Source organism: Ziziphus jujuba, chromosome 11 (assembly GCF_031755915.1).
Source record: "Ziziphus jujuba cultivar Dongzao chromosome 11, ASM3175591v1".
NCBI classification, from domain to species: Eukaryota; Viridiplantae; Streptophyta; class Magnoliopsida; order Rosales; family Rhamnaceae; genus Ziziphus; species Ziziphus jujuba.
Window position 1 is genome coordinate 17,720,370 of NC_083389.1, and position 21,035 is coordinate 17,741,404.

General features: G+C 29.0%; 1 protein-coding gene across 1 annotated transcript; it reads left to right on the forward strand.

Annotated features, from left to right (window-relative positions):
• The first annotated feature begins 15,161 nt into the window (after positions 1-15,161).
• Positions 15,162-16,961, forward strand: LOC107435596 (DELLA protein RGL1). The gene has a single exon (XM_016047228.3). It carries the CDS (start codon positions 15,162-15,164, stop codon positions 16,959-16,961), a length of 1,800 nt encoding a protein of 599 aa, XP_015902714.3.
• The last annotated feature ends 4,074 nt before the right edge of the window (positions 16,962-21,035 follow it).

A 21,035-nucleotide genomic window follows, 5' to 3' on the forward strand; every position in this document is an offset into this window, starting at 1 on the left:
TTTTTATATCAACTAGGAACAAAAAAAAGAGAAAATTAAAAAATTCTCTTTTAAGAGAAAATTTATGTTTTTAAATTTATTTTCAAGTTGAAAGACAGTGCTTGCTGATTTATATCAGCTGCTTTTTTTTTTTTTTTTTTTTTTTTTTTTGGTGTTCTGTCAGCATTAATCTCATCAACAGCTAAATTTTTATCTGAACTGTATTTTTAATGAATAATTAATCCTCTGCCAGTTGGCTGCAATCTTTTAACAAAGTAATCATAGAGGAGCCTTAATATACCCTTTAATCACTTTGGGAAGTATTAGTCCTGCTCTAAAGATACAAAAACGCTTAATTAAGACTCATTTGGTTACAATGTTTATGTATTTGCTGTTTCTTTTATTGAAAAATTAAATGTACATCAATGATAAATAACTCCTATTTAAAATTTTTTTAAAAAATGTGAAACAAAATTTGTTTAAGGAATGTTTTGTGCATTCTTACAATTTTGGTTTTCTTTTAGCTTGAGCCCTCGGCTAAATTCAACATGCTGATCAAAAACTATTTCAAAAAAAGAAAAATAATATAAAAAAAAGATTCACTAGCCAATAAAATGAGTTAATATTGGTGAACTATATATATACAGATAACAATAAAATACTCCCTATAACTAATTCAACTTGAATTACTAACAATTAACGATCATAGGATTTAAATTATATTGCTGTCTTGTTTTTATATGCTAGATGTGTGAAAAGCACGTTCATGTGAGTCAATAGTCGGGTTAAATTTTTATTTAAAATGTTAATTATATCAACGCATGCAAATTTTATATTCAAAGTTTTTTTCTGTACCAGATTTAGTTGTAGCACAATAAATTTGCAAAAAAACATAGAATATTAGACATTTTATAATTCTCAAAAATTTTTGCAATATTATTTAATTCAAAGCTTTCTTTCAAATACCAAAATTTCCTTATTTTAGAAAATCAATATAAAATTGGTACCATCTTTAGCTATAACCAACAAAATTCTATTTCATTTTGCTAAAGAGAAAAAAAAAGTTGTCCAATGTCATGAATGCTATTTAAAATTTTTAAGAATATAAATAAAAATCATGAAATTATTTTGTTATGTTTAATGACCTCATAATAAGCAAAGATAAGTAATTAAAAAAGAAAAATATTATAGGTTAATTTACTCAGAGTTGCATGCCCTATAACTAGTCCAAGCCAACTAGCCAAACATCCTGACAATATCAAAAGCACCTAAAGGTGCAATTTACACAACACATAAAATGGATTAAATCAAAGCTAAATTATTTTGTTTCATAAGAAATAAAACAATTAAAAAGGATACAAATGGATTAAATCATATACAACTAACAATCACATCCAATTTAATAAAATTTTAACATATTATATATTTATTGGATTGGTTATTTTTAAATATCAAAATCGATAACTAATCCAATCCAATTGGATTTTAAAAAATTTTCAATTCAATATAATCTAATTTAATTTGATTGAATTAGTTGATTTCATTGAACTTGCTATAACTTTGTATACCCTAGTGCACATTTAATGGGACTTAACTTGCACATTTTATATTATAATTCAAGGGTATAAAATAGCTATAAAAGTAAAAACTCACACTTAATTCAAAAAGAATATTCTTGTGGGGACAACTAATGGTAATATTTGCTTCCCTGGTCAATAACCCAAGTTTGAATTCCCTACCTCCAAATATCAAAAAATAAAATACTAAAAAGAATAATAAACCTCTAAAGAATGCACAAGAATCCTTTCAATATTCCTAGTCTCAATAAGAACTCATATAAAAACCATGTCTATCCTAAACATTCTTTAGACTTTATTACTGAATTTGTCTAATCCTACCTCTTAATCTATACACTATTCAAACATATGAAATGAAATACAATATAAAAGTATTCTAAACTGCAAAATGAAAATGGAGCAGAAAAAAAAAAAAAAAAGAAGAGAAATACTAGAACGGCGAGGAAGTTTGGTAGCAGTAACAAATTCTTAATTTCTTCATGCATGTGTGCCCTAATATAAACATCACATATATAGGAGATGAACTAAATAAAAAGTAGGAGATGAACTAAATAAAAAAACCTAAAAATCATATTGCATCCATTTGAGAGCCACAAATTTAAAGGATAAAAATGTAAATTCAACCTTAATTAATTGGAAAGCAGGTAAAATAAAACTACCTAAAAACTATATCAAATCCATTTAGCATCACAAATATGGAGAGCAAATTTGTAAATCCAATACCAATTAATTGGAGAGCAAGTAAAAAATAATAATAAAAAGACCTAAAGGCCATACTGCACCACAAACATAAAAAATAAATATGTAAAATCAATATTAATTAATTGGAGAACAAGCAAAATAAAATTACCTGAAAATCATATCATATTCATTTAGAACCATAAATATAAAGAGTAAATTTGTAAAATCAATACTAAGTAATTGAAAAGCAAGCAAAACATAGTAAAAAGACCTAAAAACAATATTGCATCCAATTGAGAACCGCAAATATGAAGAATAATCATGTAAAATCAACACTAATTAATTAGAGAGAACAAAAAATAAAATTATATAAAAACCATATCATATCCATTTATGACAATAAACGTAAAGACCGAATTTGTGAAATTAACACTAATTAATTGGAGAGTAAATAAAAAATAATAGCACCACATGCTTGAAAATATAAACATAATTTTTTTAAAAAAAAAATTACATAGGTGCCATCTAACCTTTTATTGGCATTTTTAGTGTAGCTATATATATGTGTATGTGTGTGTGTGTATTCTTGATTTATGTAGTATTATTTACAGACATAGTTTTTAAATATTCTATTCAATTGATATTCTTTTTATTCTATTTGATTTTATTTTCACTGATGTTTGTTTTTTGATTTTTCAGTCTTCCTGAAAGTCAGGTTTGTCCTTCATTTTTCATCTTTGATTGGTATAAGAATCATTATAATAGACATTTTATTTTGACTTTTGGAAAATACAACTATACCTTTCATTTTCTTCTTTGGTTACTTTTTATGTTCAGCCTATTTCCATCTTAAAAAAAAAAAAAAAAAAACTCCATCTTATTCTACCCAATGCACAACTTTATCTGAAGTAAAGTATTATACATCTAAAACTATATATAAAGCGCTAATATCCAATACTATTCCAATTTTTGAATCCTTAAATTACATATTTACCCTTTTTTTTCTTCTTAATCACTTATTTTAATGCTATATTGCAAGCTGGATGACTGGCCAAATTGGACATTACAATAATTTCAATGAAACTATATTTTTTCTAATCTATAAGTGCTTTATTGCATTAAAACAATATATATATATATATATATATCATTTGTCTGTACTATAAATGAGAAGAGAAGCGATTTTTGATCTTTTTTACTATTCATTTTGGTTAAAAAATGGCACTTCCCGATGCATTTTGCCAACTTTTTTTTTTCCATGTGTCAAGAGATGATTGCACACCCTTAACATAACCTAAACATGGTTTCTTTCTATAAAGGAAGTGGAAGGAAATCACTGAAATGGTTTCCTTTCCTCGGCTCCATGAAAAAGCATCCCTCACCTCTCCTCTTGCAAACATATGAACGATGTTTCTGCAGCTGTGACTTCGAATTCATCAAGGACTTGGCCAATATACACAAATGGGTTGACATCAAATTTTTCTAACAGAGATATCTGAAGCCTTCACAAACTAGGTCTTCACTTTTCAACCAAAACTTCTGTTGGCCCAGCGAATCTTCTGGCTTGTTTCCTTTGTTTGATGATGACTATTTCTTTAACTTCTCATCCCTTTTCCATTTTTAACTATTACTGATTTAGTTTATGGTTAAAGTTCACTGTTTTATGATTATGGTAAATCAAAGCTCTCATTTTATTTCTGTAGAACGTTATTTTACCTGAAAAATGATCAATGGAATCCTAGGTGGTTAAAAATTACTAGAGAAAGTAATTTGTGCTGCCAAAAATCTTAACGATTATCTATTACAAGCCAAAAACCTGAAAAACATAGTAAAAAAATTATGGGTTCTGAGTTTGAAGAGTATTTATTTGTGAAATTGTCTTAGTGAACCAGGAAATTGATTTTAGTGCTTGTCATGAATTGTTTTATTTGTCAATCAACAATCTAACAAATTACATGAACCATAATTGTAAACCAGGTTGAGAACTGCCTCTTCCAATTTTTCGAGGGTCAAAGAACATTTGATTGTAATTATTACTTCTTTTCTTTAGACAAATCAAGCTCCACTTGGGAGTTGATTAAAATAGATATATACAAAGAAATTACTAAAATAATCACTTTTTTGATATAATTGGAAGAGATGATTAGTTTAAGACTTGAAGTAACCAACAACCAAACTACCTGATAATTTAGCGAATTGGTCAATAAGCTGACCCATTGCACCAGATGCATCTGATATGAACACCTATTCTCCTTTCTTGGGATTAAACACCTTGGAGAATCCAACATGAGCAGACAAACTGGGTATACTAATATTGATAGGATCGACTCTGGAAACCCTCTAGGATTTTCCGAGTGGGCCCACATAGTGAAGTCCAACTAGGCAATCCCTAGAGAATATCCAATGAAACTTTACTTAAATTGTAGACATACAAACATTATAATATTAAATAATACCTCAATATATAGATAAAGTCACAACAATATGTAAAAATGAGCTTTTTTGATGACCAGATGTATATGTTTTTCCCATGAGAAAAAAAAAAAAGTAAAATAAAATAAAATCAGGATGTAAGGGCTTACTTTTTTGAGGTTTTATTGGGGCAACTTTAATGGCAACAATAATAAGTTTGCTTCCACCCCCCATCATTTCTCATTACTGGTTAGCTATAATAAAAACAAAACTTAGAATTTTGAAGATGTTTTTCTTATTTTTAGTGCGTTGTTGGCTTTTATGTGACATTAATGTTTGTTATTTGCTATTTTTTTTCTTTGTATTTGATTGATATGGTAAATACAAAAAAATTTCTTAGCTGAAATGAATAAAGTTTCTTCTGGTAAGTAGAGAATGTTACTGAGAAAATAGTGGAAGATATGTGAAAGAAAACATATTGTCTGGATTAGTATCACAACTTTTTAAATGATAAATATACACATTTGATGTGATCAACTTAAGTTTTTAGGACTTATTATGCATAAAAAAACATAAAAATTGGTGATAATGAAATCTGGGAACTGATTATGTCAGGATTCGTCGAGACTTACCTATTGGAATTCTAGAATAGCCTTGATTGAGGAAAACCCCACCGGAAGTTCTACAGAAAATCCGATAACGTCTCTCCTGTAAATCAAACTTCCTCAAATATTATTTACATAGGAAACTCACTTCAAAAGTACACATCCTTATTCTTTCCCCCTTACTACAAGTTTTCACAAATTAATAGGACTTCAGTAACAACATCATAAAAATAAAAATAATAAATCATAAATATCTTTTTGTGTGTCGGGGTCTTTCCCAGAGTTCTCACCATAACTTTGGGATGGCCTCAACTCTTCCCCAAATTTTGACTTAACATAGAAATATAGTCCTATAAATTTATAGTTGTCTACACCTTCCATTTACTACAATTTTACAGCACTCCACGAATATATCAGCATATAAATACAAATAAAAAGATAGTAATAATAATACAGAATATCCTAGGTCCATAATATATCTAGCAGTGGGGAGTAAAACCATAATGATATTCGTAATAATAATAATAATGATAATAAATGAAACAACTTGGGTCCCATACCCTAAACCATACAACTCACAACTCAAAATCTAAGAAATATAAATATGTGAAATTATGCCATTTAGAAGCAATGAATTGTAAGATAAGTAAAAGAATTAAAATAAATATGTAGAAATACTACTTTAAATTGAATGATTGAGGTCACAATAATAATTTCGATAACATCACCATTATTTAGAATTAACATAAATATATAAATATATATATATATATATACATCATTCTGAATATGTATACAGTTCCTCTAAGGTTCTGAATGACATACCTGTTGGTTAATACACCTGCTCGAAGGCTGAAATATCCATTCGATGGCTAACCTGGATTTCTATTATCGGTATTGTACAAACTTCCTCATTACTCAACTACACACACATTGATGTACAATGTGACGTACTTGTGCACATTCTTAGAATTAAATTGCTCGTGGATAAGCTGCCACTACCTGTATGGTTAGGGGTGGTTGCTTATGTTGGCCATTCAATCCACTAATCTCATAGGCAGCAGAAATACAGTACTAGAATACTCATAGGCATAGTCCATATCTAATCGTTTGTTAATATAACCAGGTCATTGCAACAGTACTATATGGTATACCTAATTACAAAATGTATTGAAAAGACACTTGACGCACCATATGATATACTAATATTGTCAAGTGATGTTTGGCGTCCCAGACACCACTTGACAGAAGGGGAAGTAGAAGAGAAACCTGCTTACGACCCATCTACCATCCAAAGGCATTGGTACTAGATAATTTATCATCCTATAGCTAAAAGGAGGGTGGCTAATGTTATCATTACAAAATACCTATTTATCCTCGCTCACCTTAGCTCCCATAGGATGACTAAATATAACCTGTCATTGTTTAGTTATGGGGAGGATAGCTATTGCTATTATTGCAAAACACTTGCCTACCCTCACTTGCCATAATGTGCAAAGGTTAACTATACATATGTAACATGAGTGCTGAAATCGATCACATGTATATCAAGAACATCGGTACTGTATGGTGCATCTATAAACCAACTAATCATGTATATACTTACAAATATGACAACATTAATTTTTTATAATTACATTTTAAAACAGTAAATAAATGTTTTAAATACATAAATAAATAAGTAGTAAACAAATAAAAATAATAAGAATTAAATATATCGAATACTTTTACATATTCCATAAAATCAAACGTAACTCTATCTATTTAAGTATTACCCAAAAATCAATAACTAATAATAAAAAATTTCAAAATCTAAATATAGTTTTAAGAAAATATATCACATTAAAATATTTATGACTCTTAATTCTTTTAAATCAACATAAATACATAAATAAATAATAAAAAATAATCTTACAAAATCATATACATGTATTTATTTACACACACACACACACATATATAAAGGAACCTGCTCTAATGATATAATTACTTTACCAAATCTAAAATTTATAGTAAACATTTTCACAACTCAAACATAATTTAGAAAATGGCATATCACTTACATTTATATGACTTATATATGCAGACACATACACATATTTATAATCAAAATTAAGACACTTTAGCATTAAAAATAAACTGTATAAATAATACCTTTTTAGTTCTGCACACAACCCAAATAAATAAATTAGTATTTAATTATGCTTTGATTTACTTTAAGAAGAAAACAAAACCGCTTTCAATTAAATCTCATAAAGTAATCACTATTACACATAATAAATATACATATGAGAATATATTAAAATACATTTACACATACTCTTAATATGAACATTAATTTCCATCATCTCACTTTAATAAAACCAGGTAGAGAAAACTGTAACATATCAAAATGTTCCCATGATAGTATAAATCCCTTAAGTCTATAAATACACATATAAGCAAATATTTAGATAAATTTAATTTAGTGTAAACCAATAAGGATCGACATTTAAAACAAATCTATCATTAAATGAAACTATTTTAATTAAACATAAGCATTTACACCTTTTAGAAATTTATAAAATACCACTTATAGTATTGATGTTTTCTCATTTTTGCTCTATTGCAAGATCAGCTGCAAGTTCTGTCCGGGTGCCTAACATGCAAATGAATATTATTTAGACAACAATAACATTATCCCAAAATATTGGAATGCTCTAAGTATCCTAAAATGACTTTTATTACTTCAAATTTTCAAAATTGGATTTAGGGGGAGTCCAGTTATACAGTGATCCCAAATGATCTATTGTCTAAAACTAGGGTTTTCTAGCTATATAGTGACCATGAATGGCCTCTTACCCAAAATTGAGGTTTTCCTATTTTTACCCAATTAATTAAACATTTCATTTACATCTATCAATCACTGGAAACCTAATTACGATAAGAATACCTAGGAAAAACTTCCAACACATACTAATTTTACAGTAATTACAAAAATTAACTAAAAAATAATGTAATATTTCAAATACTCATCCATAATTGGTAAACTATATACCAAATGAAAGCTTGTAAAACAAGTATTGAGAATACTTATCTCAAATAAATCAAACTTGCCGTTGATGGCTAAAAATGGCCGAAAAGTTTTCGACAAATTTCAGAAAATTGTATCTCCTAAACGGTTTGTAATTTAGAAGAATTGAGTCCATATTTGGAATCAGGAGGTTCAAAATAAGGAGGATAGAGGTATGGTTTAGGCTAGGTCAATCGAAAAATGGTTAAATCATTAGAAATTTAAAAGTGGCAGCAGCTGGCTTCATTTGCCCGATGTGGATGCATTGGGCTATGGCTGGTCATGAAATTTGACAACTGAGATCATCGGTCCTTGGGCTTTGCTGGTGGCCAACTTTTGTTCAAGTTTTCAATCAATTTCGAGAGAGAGAGAGAAAGAGAGAGAGAGAGAGAGAGAGGGTCAATGCTTTGATGGTGGTTAGCTTATGTTAGAGTTTCCGATCAATTTCGGCCAAACTTGAGTGTGAAAAAGAGAGAGGGGGGGGGGGGGGGGGGAAGGAGGGAGGGAGGGAGAAAAGGAAGGAGGGCATGACACACACAGAGAGAGAGAGGGTCAGTGCTTTGATGGTGGTCAGTTTGTGTTAGAGTTTTCGATCAATTCCGACTAAACCTGAGTGTGAGAGAGAGAAAGAGAGAGAAAGGGGCAAAGGAAGGAGGGAAGGAGGGAAGGACGAAGAGAGAGAGAGAAGGTCAAGGCTTTGATGGTGGTCGGCTTGTGTTAGAGTTTTCGATCAATTTGGCCAAACTTGAGAAAGAGAGAGAAAAAGATAGATAGATAGATAAATAGAGAGAGAGAGAGAGAGAGAGAGAGAGAGAGAGAGAGAGAGAGAGAGAGAGAGAGAGAGAGAGAAGGTTGGAGCCTTGATAGTGGTCAGCTTGTGTTAGAGTTTTCGATCAATTCTGGCCAAACTTGTGAGAGAGAGATAGAGAGAGAGCTTGTTCGTTATGAGAGAGGATAGAGAAAAAGAAAAAGAAAAGAAAAAGAAAAAGAGGTTGACCACGTGTCACCTGTAGATTGATGACACATGGCATCCATCAGGAATATTTTCAAACATCCATTTACACGCTTTCTGTAAGAGCTATATAATAAAGTCAATTCCAAAAAAATAATTGAAACTTTACAAATTTATAACTTTTCAACTGTAGGTCCAAATTAAGTATGATGTTAGTCTACGAACTCATATCAGTGAGCATTATATGATAGTACAAAAGTCAAAGCAATAACTTATATAGATAAAAAATCAACCTGGATCTCGCTCGATCAGTTCGGATCCCATCTTGATCTAACCATAACTTTCTAATTTCAACTCATATTTTGGTGTACTACTAGTTTATAAACTCATGATGATGCGTACTTTTTGATGATACCCTAATCAAAATGAAACTCTAGCCTTTCCAAAAAGTCAAGTTTGGAACTCATTGGACCAATTGCGGTCAATTTCGATCAAACTTGATCAAAATTCAAATTCAAAGCCTTTTTTTGAGTCAAGATGTTACAGATTAAATAAGAACCTAGCATGAATTGATTGTTTCTCTAAAATGTTTGCAATACAACTCTATGTGATCATATTTAAGTAGGTTGATTACAAATTGTAATCAGCAAAGATTAGGACTTTGAGCACCTATATATCTATATAATATATAAAAGTAAGATCATTAGCAAAATTTTTTGCCACGTGTCATCTTTAGATTTATTTCGTTTCCCTCCAAAAATATTACAAAAAAAAAAAAAAACTAAAATTCAAAAATAAAATTGTTTGAAAAATTCCTCAATCCTAAAATCATTGCCATATGACATCTTTAGATTCATTTTACTTCCTTCCAAAGGCATTACAAAAATTTTAAATCCAGAAAAAAATTGTTTGAAAAATTCCATAATCTTAATAAAACTTGAAATGAATAATTTGATTTTGGTTTTTGAAAATTTCCATAATATATGAGTATCATTAAGATTTGGCTATAAATATTTGCAATAACATGTACAACAATTTTAGAATAATTTATATAAATAATATTTCCACAAATAGTTTATATAAATAATATTTCTATAAATAAAAATTTCACAATCTTCATCAAACTTTGAAGGAAAAATTTGATCTTAATTTTTGAAAATTTCCATTACATGTGGATATGAAGATTTTAGTTTTGGTGATGGAACAAAACTTGGCAAGAGGAATTTTTTCTCCTTATTTGGTTTCTTTTTGAATTTTTAAATATAAAGTAAAAAAATGTACATAATAAAATACTTTTATTGTTAAAGATATTTTACACAAAAACTACAAACTTTAATACATATTTATATATAGATATGTAATAAATAAAATTTCATTATAAAATAATTAATATAAGGTAATTAATAATAAGATTGATCTCTTTTTCAGAAATTTAAAATGGATAATGTATTTTTTTAATATTTTCCAAAATTTGCTCAAAATGTACTTATATGTATATATATATATATATGATAAGATTTCAATAATGTGGAGCAATATAAAATCGATTTTATATAAAATGTGGATTTGTATTAAAAAGTATAATTGTATACTTTAGGGTTTAGGGTTTGGAGTAATGTAAATTTTTTATTTTTTTTATAACTATACAATGTAATGAAAATTGTATAACATTAATGATCATCGATATGATTTGTAATTATGAAAGACTTGATTTTTGTGATCTTATTCAATCTCAAATCTTGATTGCTATCGTGTATTGATTTTATTTTATTATTCTTGAATATAAAAAATGGATAAACTCATACTAGAATGATAACTATTAAATTTTAATTTAAATTGAAAAATTTATAATTATTTATAATTTTAATGTTTAATATTCAAAATTAAATTATCTTATATCTAATATTCAATATAAATGAGAATTAAATATTTTTTAGAAAATATGTCAACGTATGATTTTTATTAATATTAAATATACATATTTATACAAGGTTTGACTAATATCTACAAGGTAAGATATTTTATACATGGTATAAATAATTGTAAATTGAAACAATGAGCTATAAAATTTTATGAAAATAATTGCTTCTGATAAGAACATTTTAAAATGTATATAAAAGAAAAAATCCCTAAAATTAAAAATATATATATATATATATATATATATTAGATAATGGAAGAGATTTAAGGGAATACAATTTCATTTTAATCAAATTCTTTATCAAATCAAATTCGATCTTTTACATGGAGAACTAAGGTATATTTGTAATTTATATTATGATGGAGAGATAAAGATATATTTCAAATTTATATTTCAAAATATAAATTTCAAGAATTAAAATTTAGAAGTCAAAAATTGAATTTAAAAAAATGCAAATTGAAATTCAAAATCATGTTTTATCGAAAATGTCATTATTCTATAAATAGAGGACAAATAGAGGGGAGAAACCCAAAAAAGAAAAAAATGTTGCAAAAATAGTCGAAAAATGTTAAAAAAAATACAGAGAAGAGAAAAAGTAAAAAAAAAAAAGGAAGAAAAGAAAAGTATAGAGAAAAAAAAATATTAACATAGATATAGGTATTATGTGAAAGTCTAATGTTATAAATGCTATATATAAATATTTTCTAATATAAAATTTTATCTTCAAATTGTTTGTTAATATTTTAAGTGTGATTAAATATGATGAATATAAATTGTTTGGTAAGTATAAAGTTGATTATGCAATGATTTATGCTTTTAAAACTGATTTTTTATTTTATCAATTTTGTTGAAGATATAATTAAATAGGTTATTATTAAAGACAATGCTCAGTGCTAAAAATCTTGTGAAAAGGAAAGTAAGTTCATTGGTATAATAATTCAGAGCCAGACGTTACTTCATCGATAATTATTTTAAATGTTAAATAATAATCTTATTTGCATATATCATTAAATGAGTTTTGATATATATATATATATATATATATATATTAGATAAAACAAACTTACGTATATTTTATGGGTCAGTTTGTAGGTAAGATTAATGGTTATTTAGAAGTAATTATCATACTCCAAGTATATCATGCTTAAACATTTAAAAGTTATATTAATTTATAACTTTTAAAATTTGCATATATTCCAATTAAAAACTTTATTTGTGGAATGCTATTTATATCGTGTTTTAATATTTCATTTGATTATAATTAATTAACTTTTATTGATAATTATCGAAATCATCTATTGTGGTTATATTTTTTGTGTATCGTACGGGTTTAACATTGAGATTAGTAATTCAATCAATCTGTCCAAAGTAAAGTTGGCACTTTGAAAAGAATTAAACAAAGCAAAGACTTCATTTTACATATGGTATTCCTAAGTTTCATGGAATACAAAATTGTCAACTGGATTGTGTAGGAAATTTGATATGCAACTCCAAATAGATAGATACTTTCTTAGTTATGTTAAGAAGTCTAAAATATGATAACATTCCAGTTGCTTAGATTTTCACCTGGGCACTCTATCTTCATGCTAAAATTGTTGGTGATCTATTTGCAGATTACTTTTATTAGGTCATCTCAGATGGAGGAGTTTTATGTGAATTAGCTGCCAAAAAGTAATCTCAAACCAGTAATTTTAGAGCTTGAAGTGGAAATCTTCATTTATAGTATGATGCTGATGTGTATAAGAACCTTTTAGTTTCAGTGCATGTATACATATAGATATATCTACATATATATAGAGCTAGTACTTATGGCTCTGATATCTATATGTATATATATATATATACATATACGGAAATTCTATGGTGAGGACGGTCCACATGAGGACCGCAGTATTAGTGACGGTTTTTTATAGTATTAACGATGGTTTTTTAGAAAATCGTCACCAATACTATGAAAAACCGTCACCAATACTGTGGTCCGTATGAGGACCGTCCGCACCATAGACGGACTGTATATATATATATATGTATCTATTTATGTATTTAGATATATAAGGGGAAAAAAAATGAAACAAAGAGGGGATGTGAGATTTAGGTAAGAATATTGAGCCATTTGCTGGGAAAGGATGAGTTTTGATGGTTAGGAACTAAACTGAACTTACGAGATCAATTTTTGAATTTTAATGACATAGAAACTTGTGAGTGACGCCTATCTAATTTGTAGTTGAGAATTTGAAGTTAGACTAATAAGCTATCTTGAAAAAATTGTTGACGATCAATTGTTGAGAGGTTCCAATCTTGAGGGGAATTTATTTATTGCTGCCATGAAGCATATGGTTTTGATAAGAGCGAGCAGCTAACTATGTTCCTTTCATTTTAATCTCTTGTTCAGTATATATTTAGATGATTTGTTTTGTTTTTTTGTTTTTTTGTTTTTTTTTTTTTTTTTTGGGACTAGGTGATTGAGAAAGGGAACTGCGAGTCAGCATTACAAAGGCAACAGAATTAGGTGAATTTGAAGATAGTGCAGCATGCATAAAAACATGTCATTAATTGCCAAACAATGTAGTGTACATAAAAACATGCTGTAATTGCCAAACAATCATTGGTATTTATGCAGATGAAAATAATGTTTTTCTATTTATTTCTTTTCACTTCCTCTATGTAGAAAAAGCAACTAAGATTTGCATGTACAAAATTTTTTTGGTTCTTATAATTCTGTGCGCAGATTAGAATGCCAATTACCAGGCAATAGAAAATCAGTTATCAATTCCTACAAAGTCTGATGTTTAAGAAAGACTTTTACAATGCTAACTCGATGGATTGCTTTAGACATCATGAGATTGGTCAGAAAGCATAATGTCATTTAGGATGAGAATAGATTAATTGGTTAACAAAATTTGTTTGTATATACCCTTGTAATAAATAATGCCTTTACCTAAACTACAACTCCAGATTATTATTATTATTATTTTATGAATAAATAGTCAATAAAAAATACGTAATATCAAGAGAAAAAAAAAATTATACCGAAAAAAAATATAAAAATATGATTCCTCAATCAGTCTGCATGGAACTTAACCAAGCCAACTCTGCCATCACGCCACATTTCATCATTACCTTTGGGCCATTTTGTTTGGCCCAATTTAATAATACTGGATCCTAACTTTGAACTAGGTTGGCCGTCTCTTCTTTTAAGAATTTCATCTTCTTTTATCTTTCTACAAGGAAACTCTTTATTTAATAAATGCGCTGTGTTCTTTTTATAAATTCAATGTCAACAAATTTAAATATATTAATGTATTAAATGCCTACTTATAAATGAGTGTAAAACTAAATCCTATATTGTTATATTTAATATAATTTTAAATTGAACACTAGACATTACCTAAATAATAAGATAATGCTATAAAATCTAATACGTTTCCAATTTAATCTAATATTTTCAAAAATTTATGCCTTGTTTTCGTCCAAACCACGTGCAAAGCACGTGCGAAAATATAGTGTGTGTATGTAAATATATTTATATTCATTGATCAATGAATTAGCATATAATATGTTCTTTTAGTTTTTTTGTTTCATTCTTGAGTGGCTGAACTTTCTTAGGAAACATCAATTTTGAAACTTCTTCGAAAACATCCCAAAAGAGAACATAATTCCATGCCAGGGCATATAGCATATAGATACACTGGGTGCGCTGAATTTTTATTTTATTTTTTTCTTTGAGCCTTCCATCCAAATGGTCTTCACTTAAATTATTTCTTTGTCAAGATGCAGGCCTTCTAGATAGCATCAACACATAAATTTCAATGTTAATGGTCGGTTGAGACTTTGTCAACTATATGTACTGTAATAAGAGGCAAGTAGCTGTCGTGGATAAAAACATCTTGTTTATGCAGTCCTAAAATTGATTTATATAAAAGCTAGCAAACTTTTCAAGCTTAATCAGAGAACATAAACGAAAAGTGTCCATTTTGATGAGATGGAGGATATTACCTTTTGTTTTGAGCAGTTCAGCTATGATGGAGTTGAAGATAAACTCGGTTCCACCGATAAAGATTTTGAGAGTACAAAAAAAATCAATATTGGGAAAAATTTTGTGCTTCATGGCGCAGAAGATCAGCAGGTATCAATAGGCAATAATTCCCTCTGTTCTGATTATCCCTTTTATGGAGATGGCTGTTTACAAGAAGGTTTCCCTTTCTCCAAGCATCAACAAGAACTGCAACAACAACAACAATCAATTTCAGACTGTGGTCTGCTAGATGATCTTCATTTCGATGCTTTCTCACCGCCACTTCAGACATGTATAGAGGAGATTGAAAAGTTTGGCAAATTCCCAACTACAATTCCAAATGTTGAAGCCAAGAAGGAAAAGGAAAATCCATTTCCTTTGGCTGCTCTTGAGCTCTTAAAAAACTATGGTAGCGGCTTTAAACGATTGAATGCAGAAAGGATTGTTGAGCCAAACAATGACGCAGCAGCATGCATTGAGATGGAAAACCAGGGACTGTCGACCGAAGAAATCGTAAGGGTAGCCGGAGCAAGGTTCATCCAATACACTTCCCAAGCAGGTGAAGTTCCTTCAATGCCCAGCCATCCATTTGAATTGTCCTTGTTAGGCCTTTCTCATGAAGAGATCAAAGATGTGGAGCTTGTTGAACTTCTTCTTGCTTCTGCTGAGAAAGTAGGATGCCAACAGTTCGAACGCGCAAGCAAATTGCTCAACCAATGTGACATCTTGTCTTCCAACACAGGGAATCCAGTTCAAAGATTAGTTTACTACTTTTCTGAAGCTCTCCGCGAAAGGATTGATCGAGAAACAGGAAGATTCGCGTTGAAAGGTTTGGGAGATAAAGGTGCATTTGATATTGATGAGGCAATAATGCCTTTGAACCTCATCAACCTTGCATTTCTCACAGGGATTCCATTCTGTCAATTAGTACAATTTTCAGCAACCCAGGCCATTTTAGAGAATGTTTCTGAAGCAAAGAAGATTCACATAATTGATCTTAGAATCAAGAATGGCGTGCAATGGACAGTCTTAATGCAGGCTCTAACATCTCGCAAAGAATGTCCCCTTGAGCTTCTCAAGATAAGTGCTGTTGGAACTACTCGTAAGAATTTAATTGAGGATACAGGTAAGAGGCTGTTGAGCTTTGCACAGAGCTTAAATTTACCCTTCTCCTTCAAAACAGTTATGGTAAGAGACATGGTAGACCTCAAAGAAGATCTCTTTGAGCTTGATGCCGACGAAACAGTAGCTGTCTACTCGCCGTATACATTGAAGTCTATGCTTCCGCAGCCAAATACACTGGAGTCTTTAATGAAAATGATAAGAAACATAAAACCTTGTGTCATGGTAGTTGCTGAAATTGAAGGAAATCACAACTCACCGGCCTTTGTAAACCGTTTTACTGAAGCTTTTTTCTTCTTCGGTGCATACTTTGATTGCCTCGAAGCTTTTCTTAAACGGGATGATCCTAACCGAATGATTGCTGAATCACTCTACCTCGGTCGGTCAATTAGTAATATTGTGGCTACTGAAGGAGAGAAAAGGCAGACTCGGCATGTGAAGATCAATGTTTGGAGGGCTTTTTTCGCTAGGTTTGGATTGCTGGAGGCTGAGTTTAGCACAGCATCTTTATACCAAGCAAAGCTTTTGGTTAACAGTTCTTCATGTGGGAGTTCTTGCACATTTGATATGAATGGAAAATGCCTGCTGGTTGGATGGAAAGGAACACCACTTCTGTCTGTTTCTGTTTGGAAATTCCTTACGTAACAATTTATAAAGAGGCGTTAGACAGCGGATTCTCTTTACTTACTCTTATTCATTTTTAGGTTCAGCTCCACTTTCTGTAAAATCAGTTACCAAGACATTTATGTTTATTGCACTTATGGTTCACAAATATAATTTTCATGTGTAGAAATAAAAGTCTAAATTCCAACTGACATTCTCATTGGTATCCTTGTGGTTTCAAGCTTATTCTACAAAGCAGTAGTAAATGTATATGTGATTAGCATTGATATGCTAATCACATTTCCCATTGGGAACCACCATATCCCCAACCCCCTGCGTTTTGGTTTCTTTTACTTTGCAATATAGTGTAACATGGTTGAAAATTTAAGCTGTCTCAAAAATCCTATTCAGTGTAAAGCCTATTAAAGATAGGATAATCCTTTATGCTTGGTGGTCCATCTGAAACTCCATCTTTGTACATAAAGATATTTTATTATGGCAAAAACAAACAAATTGCTTTCTTTACCAAGTGAGAAGGATAATTTGCCTCATTTTTCCTGGGTGTATATATATATATATATATATACACGTTTCCATCTTTAAAAAACCAAGCCACTGAAAGAGGTGTACATATATGTATAATGGGTATTTAGGCTACTCTTCCTGCCTCTGCCAGAAGAATGGTGCAATTCCAGATTTTAGGGAAGTCTTACACTGATGACTGATGATGGGTTTACCTAATACATTTCGACTTTATTTCAACATCACTATTGTGGCATGATTTTATAACATTTATGAAGAGCTCAAAGTAAAGCCATGAAACAAGTAGCTACTCCTACTGCAACTGGGGGGCTTCTTTTAAGCTGGGCTTCTTTTATGCCAGCCCACAAAAGACTTCCATAGCTCGACTCCCCTCTACCAGAGAATCCATGAATTCCGGTATGAATATGGCTTGTGTACATATGGATATGGGATTTAAATCACTTCCCTCAAGTTGTAGATAGGCTGCATATAAAACTTACTTCTATGTTTTTTTCTGTGTAACACTTTTTTGTGATTACTGTACTTTAGTATCTTTGAAAATCATTGAATTTTGTTTTGAGGTCCTTAAAATCAATTTCTTTACATTGAAACCTTTTATTTTCAAAATCTTTACAAACTAATTCAATTTGATTAAAATTGATAGAAACTGTCAAATTGGGATCATGCGCAATGCATCTGACTTCCAAATATTTTTTTAAACTAATTTTGATATTTTCTCATTTATAAAATTCAAAAAACGTTTTCAAAATCCAAAAGAAAGTAATATTCAAAAAAATTTAAGAATCCAAAAAAATAACAGATGGCGAAAAATTTTCTAAAGTCACAACAAAAAATACAAATGTTCAAAAAATTTTGAAAGCCTAAAAAAATACAATATGGTAAAAAAAAAAAAATTCCAAGAGCTTGAAACAAATACTAGATATTTAAAAAAAAAAAAATTCTAAGATCCGAAAAAAATACTAGATGTTTAAAAAAATCAGAAAGCCCCAAAAAATACTATATGTTAAAAAACTTTTACGAGTCCAAAAACATATTGAATGGTTAAAAAAATTTTGAGTGTCAAAAAAAAATTAGATGGTAAAAAAATTCTAAATTCTTGAAAAAAATATAAAATATTCAAAAAATATTCCAAGAGCCCAAAAACAAATGGTTAAAAAAATTCCAAGTGTTTGAAAAAAAAATCATATAGTAAAACATTATTCTAAGAGTACGGAGCTATTTTATGCTATTTGTTAGTTTTTGGGGGGGCACTTGAAATATTTTTAATGATCTAGTATTTTTTTGGGTGCATCAGAATTTTTTTTGTCATATGGTGTTTTTATTGCACTTGTAGAATTTTTTTTACATTTGATGATCGAATTCTACATAATAAGGATCATATCAAGTAATAGAATAATGAGAGAGCGTCATTCCCATAAAGATTGATTTTAATATTTAATTAATTATCAAAATTTCGACTAACTATTTTTATCTAGGCACACTAATGAAATGTGGCAATGAAAATAAAAATTAAACAATAAATTAAGCAATAAAATAGTTAATTAAACGAGAGTAAATATCAATACAAAGAAATTCAAGTCACAAACAAAAATTTAAAAACTTAAATTGGAATTACAATAAACTTAGAAATCTAGGACTTAGACTTCCCGTCTATCATTCCTATATTTGATTAGTTAGTTGATTAAAGACCAATTTCTATCTAATTTCTAGCCTAAAGAGTTTCCAATTTAATCTAACCCCCTTTTTTTCTAAAGTGAAATTAAAATCTATAAGTTCCTAATAAATATTAGAAATTCCTAAATCGTCATGCTGTAAGCCCTCTATTATGTGGCTACCCAATTCCCAATCAAACTTCCCAAAATCAATTAGAAACTAGGTTGCGTAAATCTAGTGAACAATTTTTATCAAATTAAACTTTTCCAAATATAAATTAGTAAATCTACCCAACACTCAAAAAATTTTCTAAATTCATGAATGTGTTAAGCATTGATTGCAAGATTAACATAAGAAAATTGAATAAAAATAAAATAAAAATTAACACATTAATAAAATATTATCAAAGTAGGCGCTACACAATAATTGATATCTAGCGACACTCACTTAGCGACTCTATGAAACAAGCGCGTCTGAAAAAACAAAACCGCAACTCTGAGGTTAATGCGTTAGTAAAAATTCAATAAATATATGACGCATCCAAAAATTATCGATCTCAAAAGGTCTCTAAAAATAAAAAACACACGACACATCCGTTAAGGGTCGCTGAATGTGGGGCTGACCAGAGTTGCCATTAATACTGTGTGTATATTTTATCTAAATTGTATTGTACGTTTAAATGCTACTCATGAAAAGTGAATACCAACCACTAATCTATGTTTACATAATAATAAAATTTAATTATAGAAGGTTGTTGTTTAATTATATAATTTTTCTTATATAGCTTATTCTTGCAAATTTCTTAAATAATATTCTTTTATTTTAACTACAAATAACCAGTAAAAATATTAGAGCAACATAACTTAGCAGATTTTTTTGTTTTTTGTTTTTTTTAATAGAGATAACAGGTGACACACTATTTAGATAGTGCATCGCCTGTTATCTTCCCTTTACTTTTTAATTTTTTTTAAAGTTCTTTTAAACAATCTAATTTTATTTCAACAATACATAACCAGTAAAAATATTAGAGTAACAAAACTGAGATTTTTTTTTTAATATATAGTTAACAGGCGACGCACTATTTAGATTGTGCATCGCCTATTCACTTCTACCTTTTTTTTTTTGTTTTTTTTAGTTCTTTTAATCAATCTAATTTTATTTCAATAATAAATAAACAGTAAAAATATTAGAGTAACATAACCGAGTTATTTTTTATTTATTTTTTATTATATATGTTACAAGCGATGCACTAATTAGATTGTGCGTCACTTGTTCTCTTCCTTTTACTTTCTAATTTTTTGGTTTTTTTAAACAATTTAATTTTATTTCAACAACAAATAACTAGTATAAATATTAGACCGACAAAAACAATTTTTTTTTTTTAATATATAGTTAACAGGCGACGTACTATATAGATTGTTGGTCGTATGTTCTCTCCTCTTCTTTTTTTTTTTTAGTTCTTTTAATTAATCTAATTTTAATTCAACAACAAATAACCCATAAAAATATTATAGTAACATAACTGAGCTGGAATTTTTTTTTTTTATATATATAGTTAATAGATTGTGCGTTGCCTGTTCTTTCTTCACTAGTGTGTCGCCTGTTCTCTCCTCATCTTTTTTTTAGTTCTTTTAATAAATATAATTTTATTTCAACAACAAATAACCAGTAAAAATATTAGAGTGCCAAAACTAAGCTTTTTTTATTTATCTTTATTTTTTATAAGACTATGACAAGAATCACCACACCACTAGACCAAATGACTTATATGTACTAATACAACAAAAACTAGCTAAAAACCATTTAGAAACCCATAAAAAAAAATAAAATCAAAATAGAACCATGACAATAATTGAACCTAGGACCTCCTACACACTCAAAAAATTACCATACCACCAGCCCAAATGACTTGGATGTAAT

Excerpts from the sequence above, each read along its gene's own strand:
- LOC107435596 (XM_016047228.3), top strand. The coding sequence starts at position 15,162 with ATGGAGGATATTACCTTTTGTTTTGAGCAGTTCAGCTATGATGGAGTT.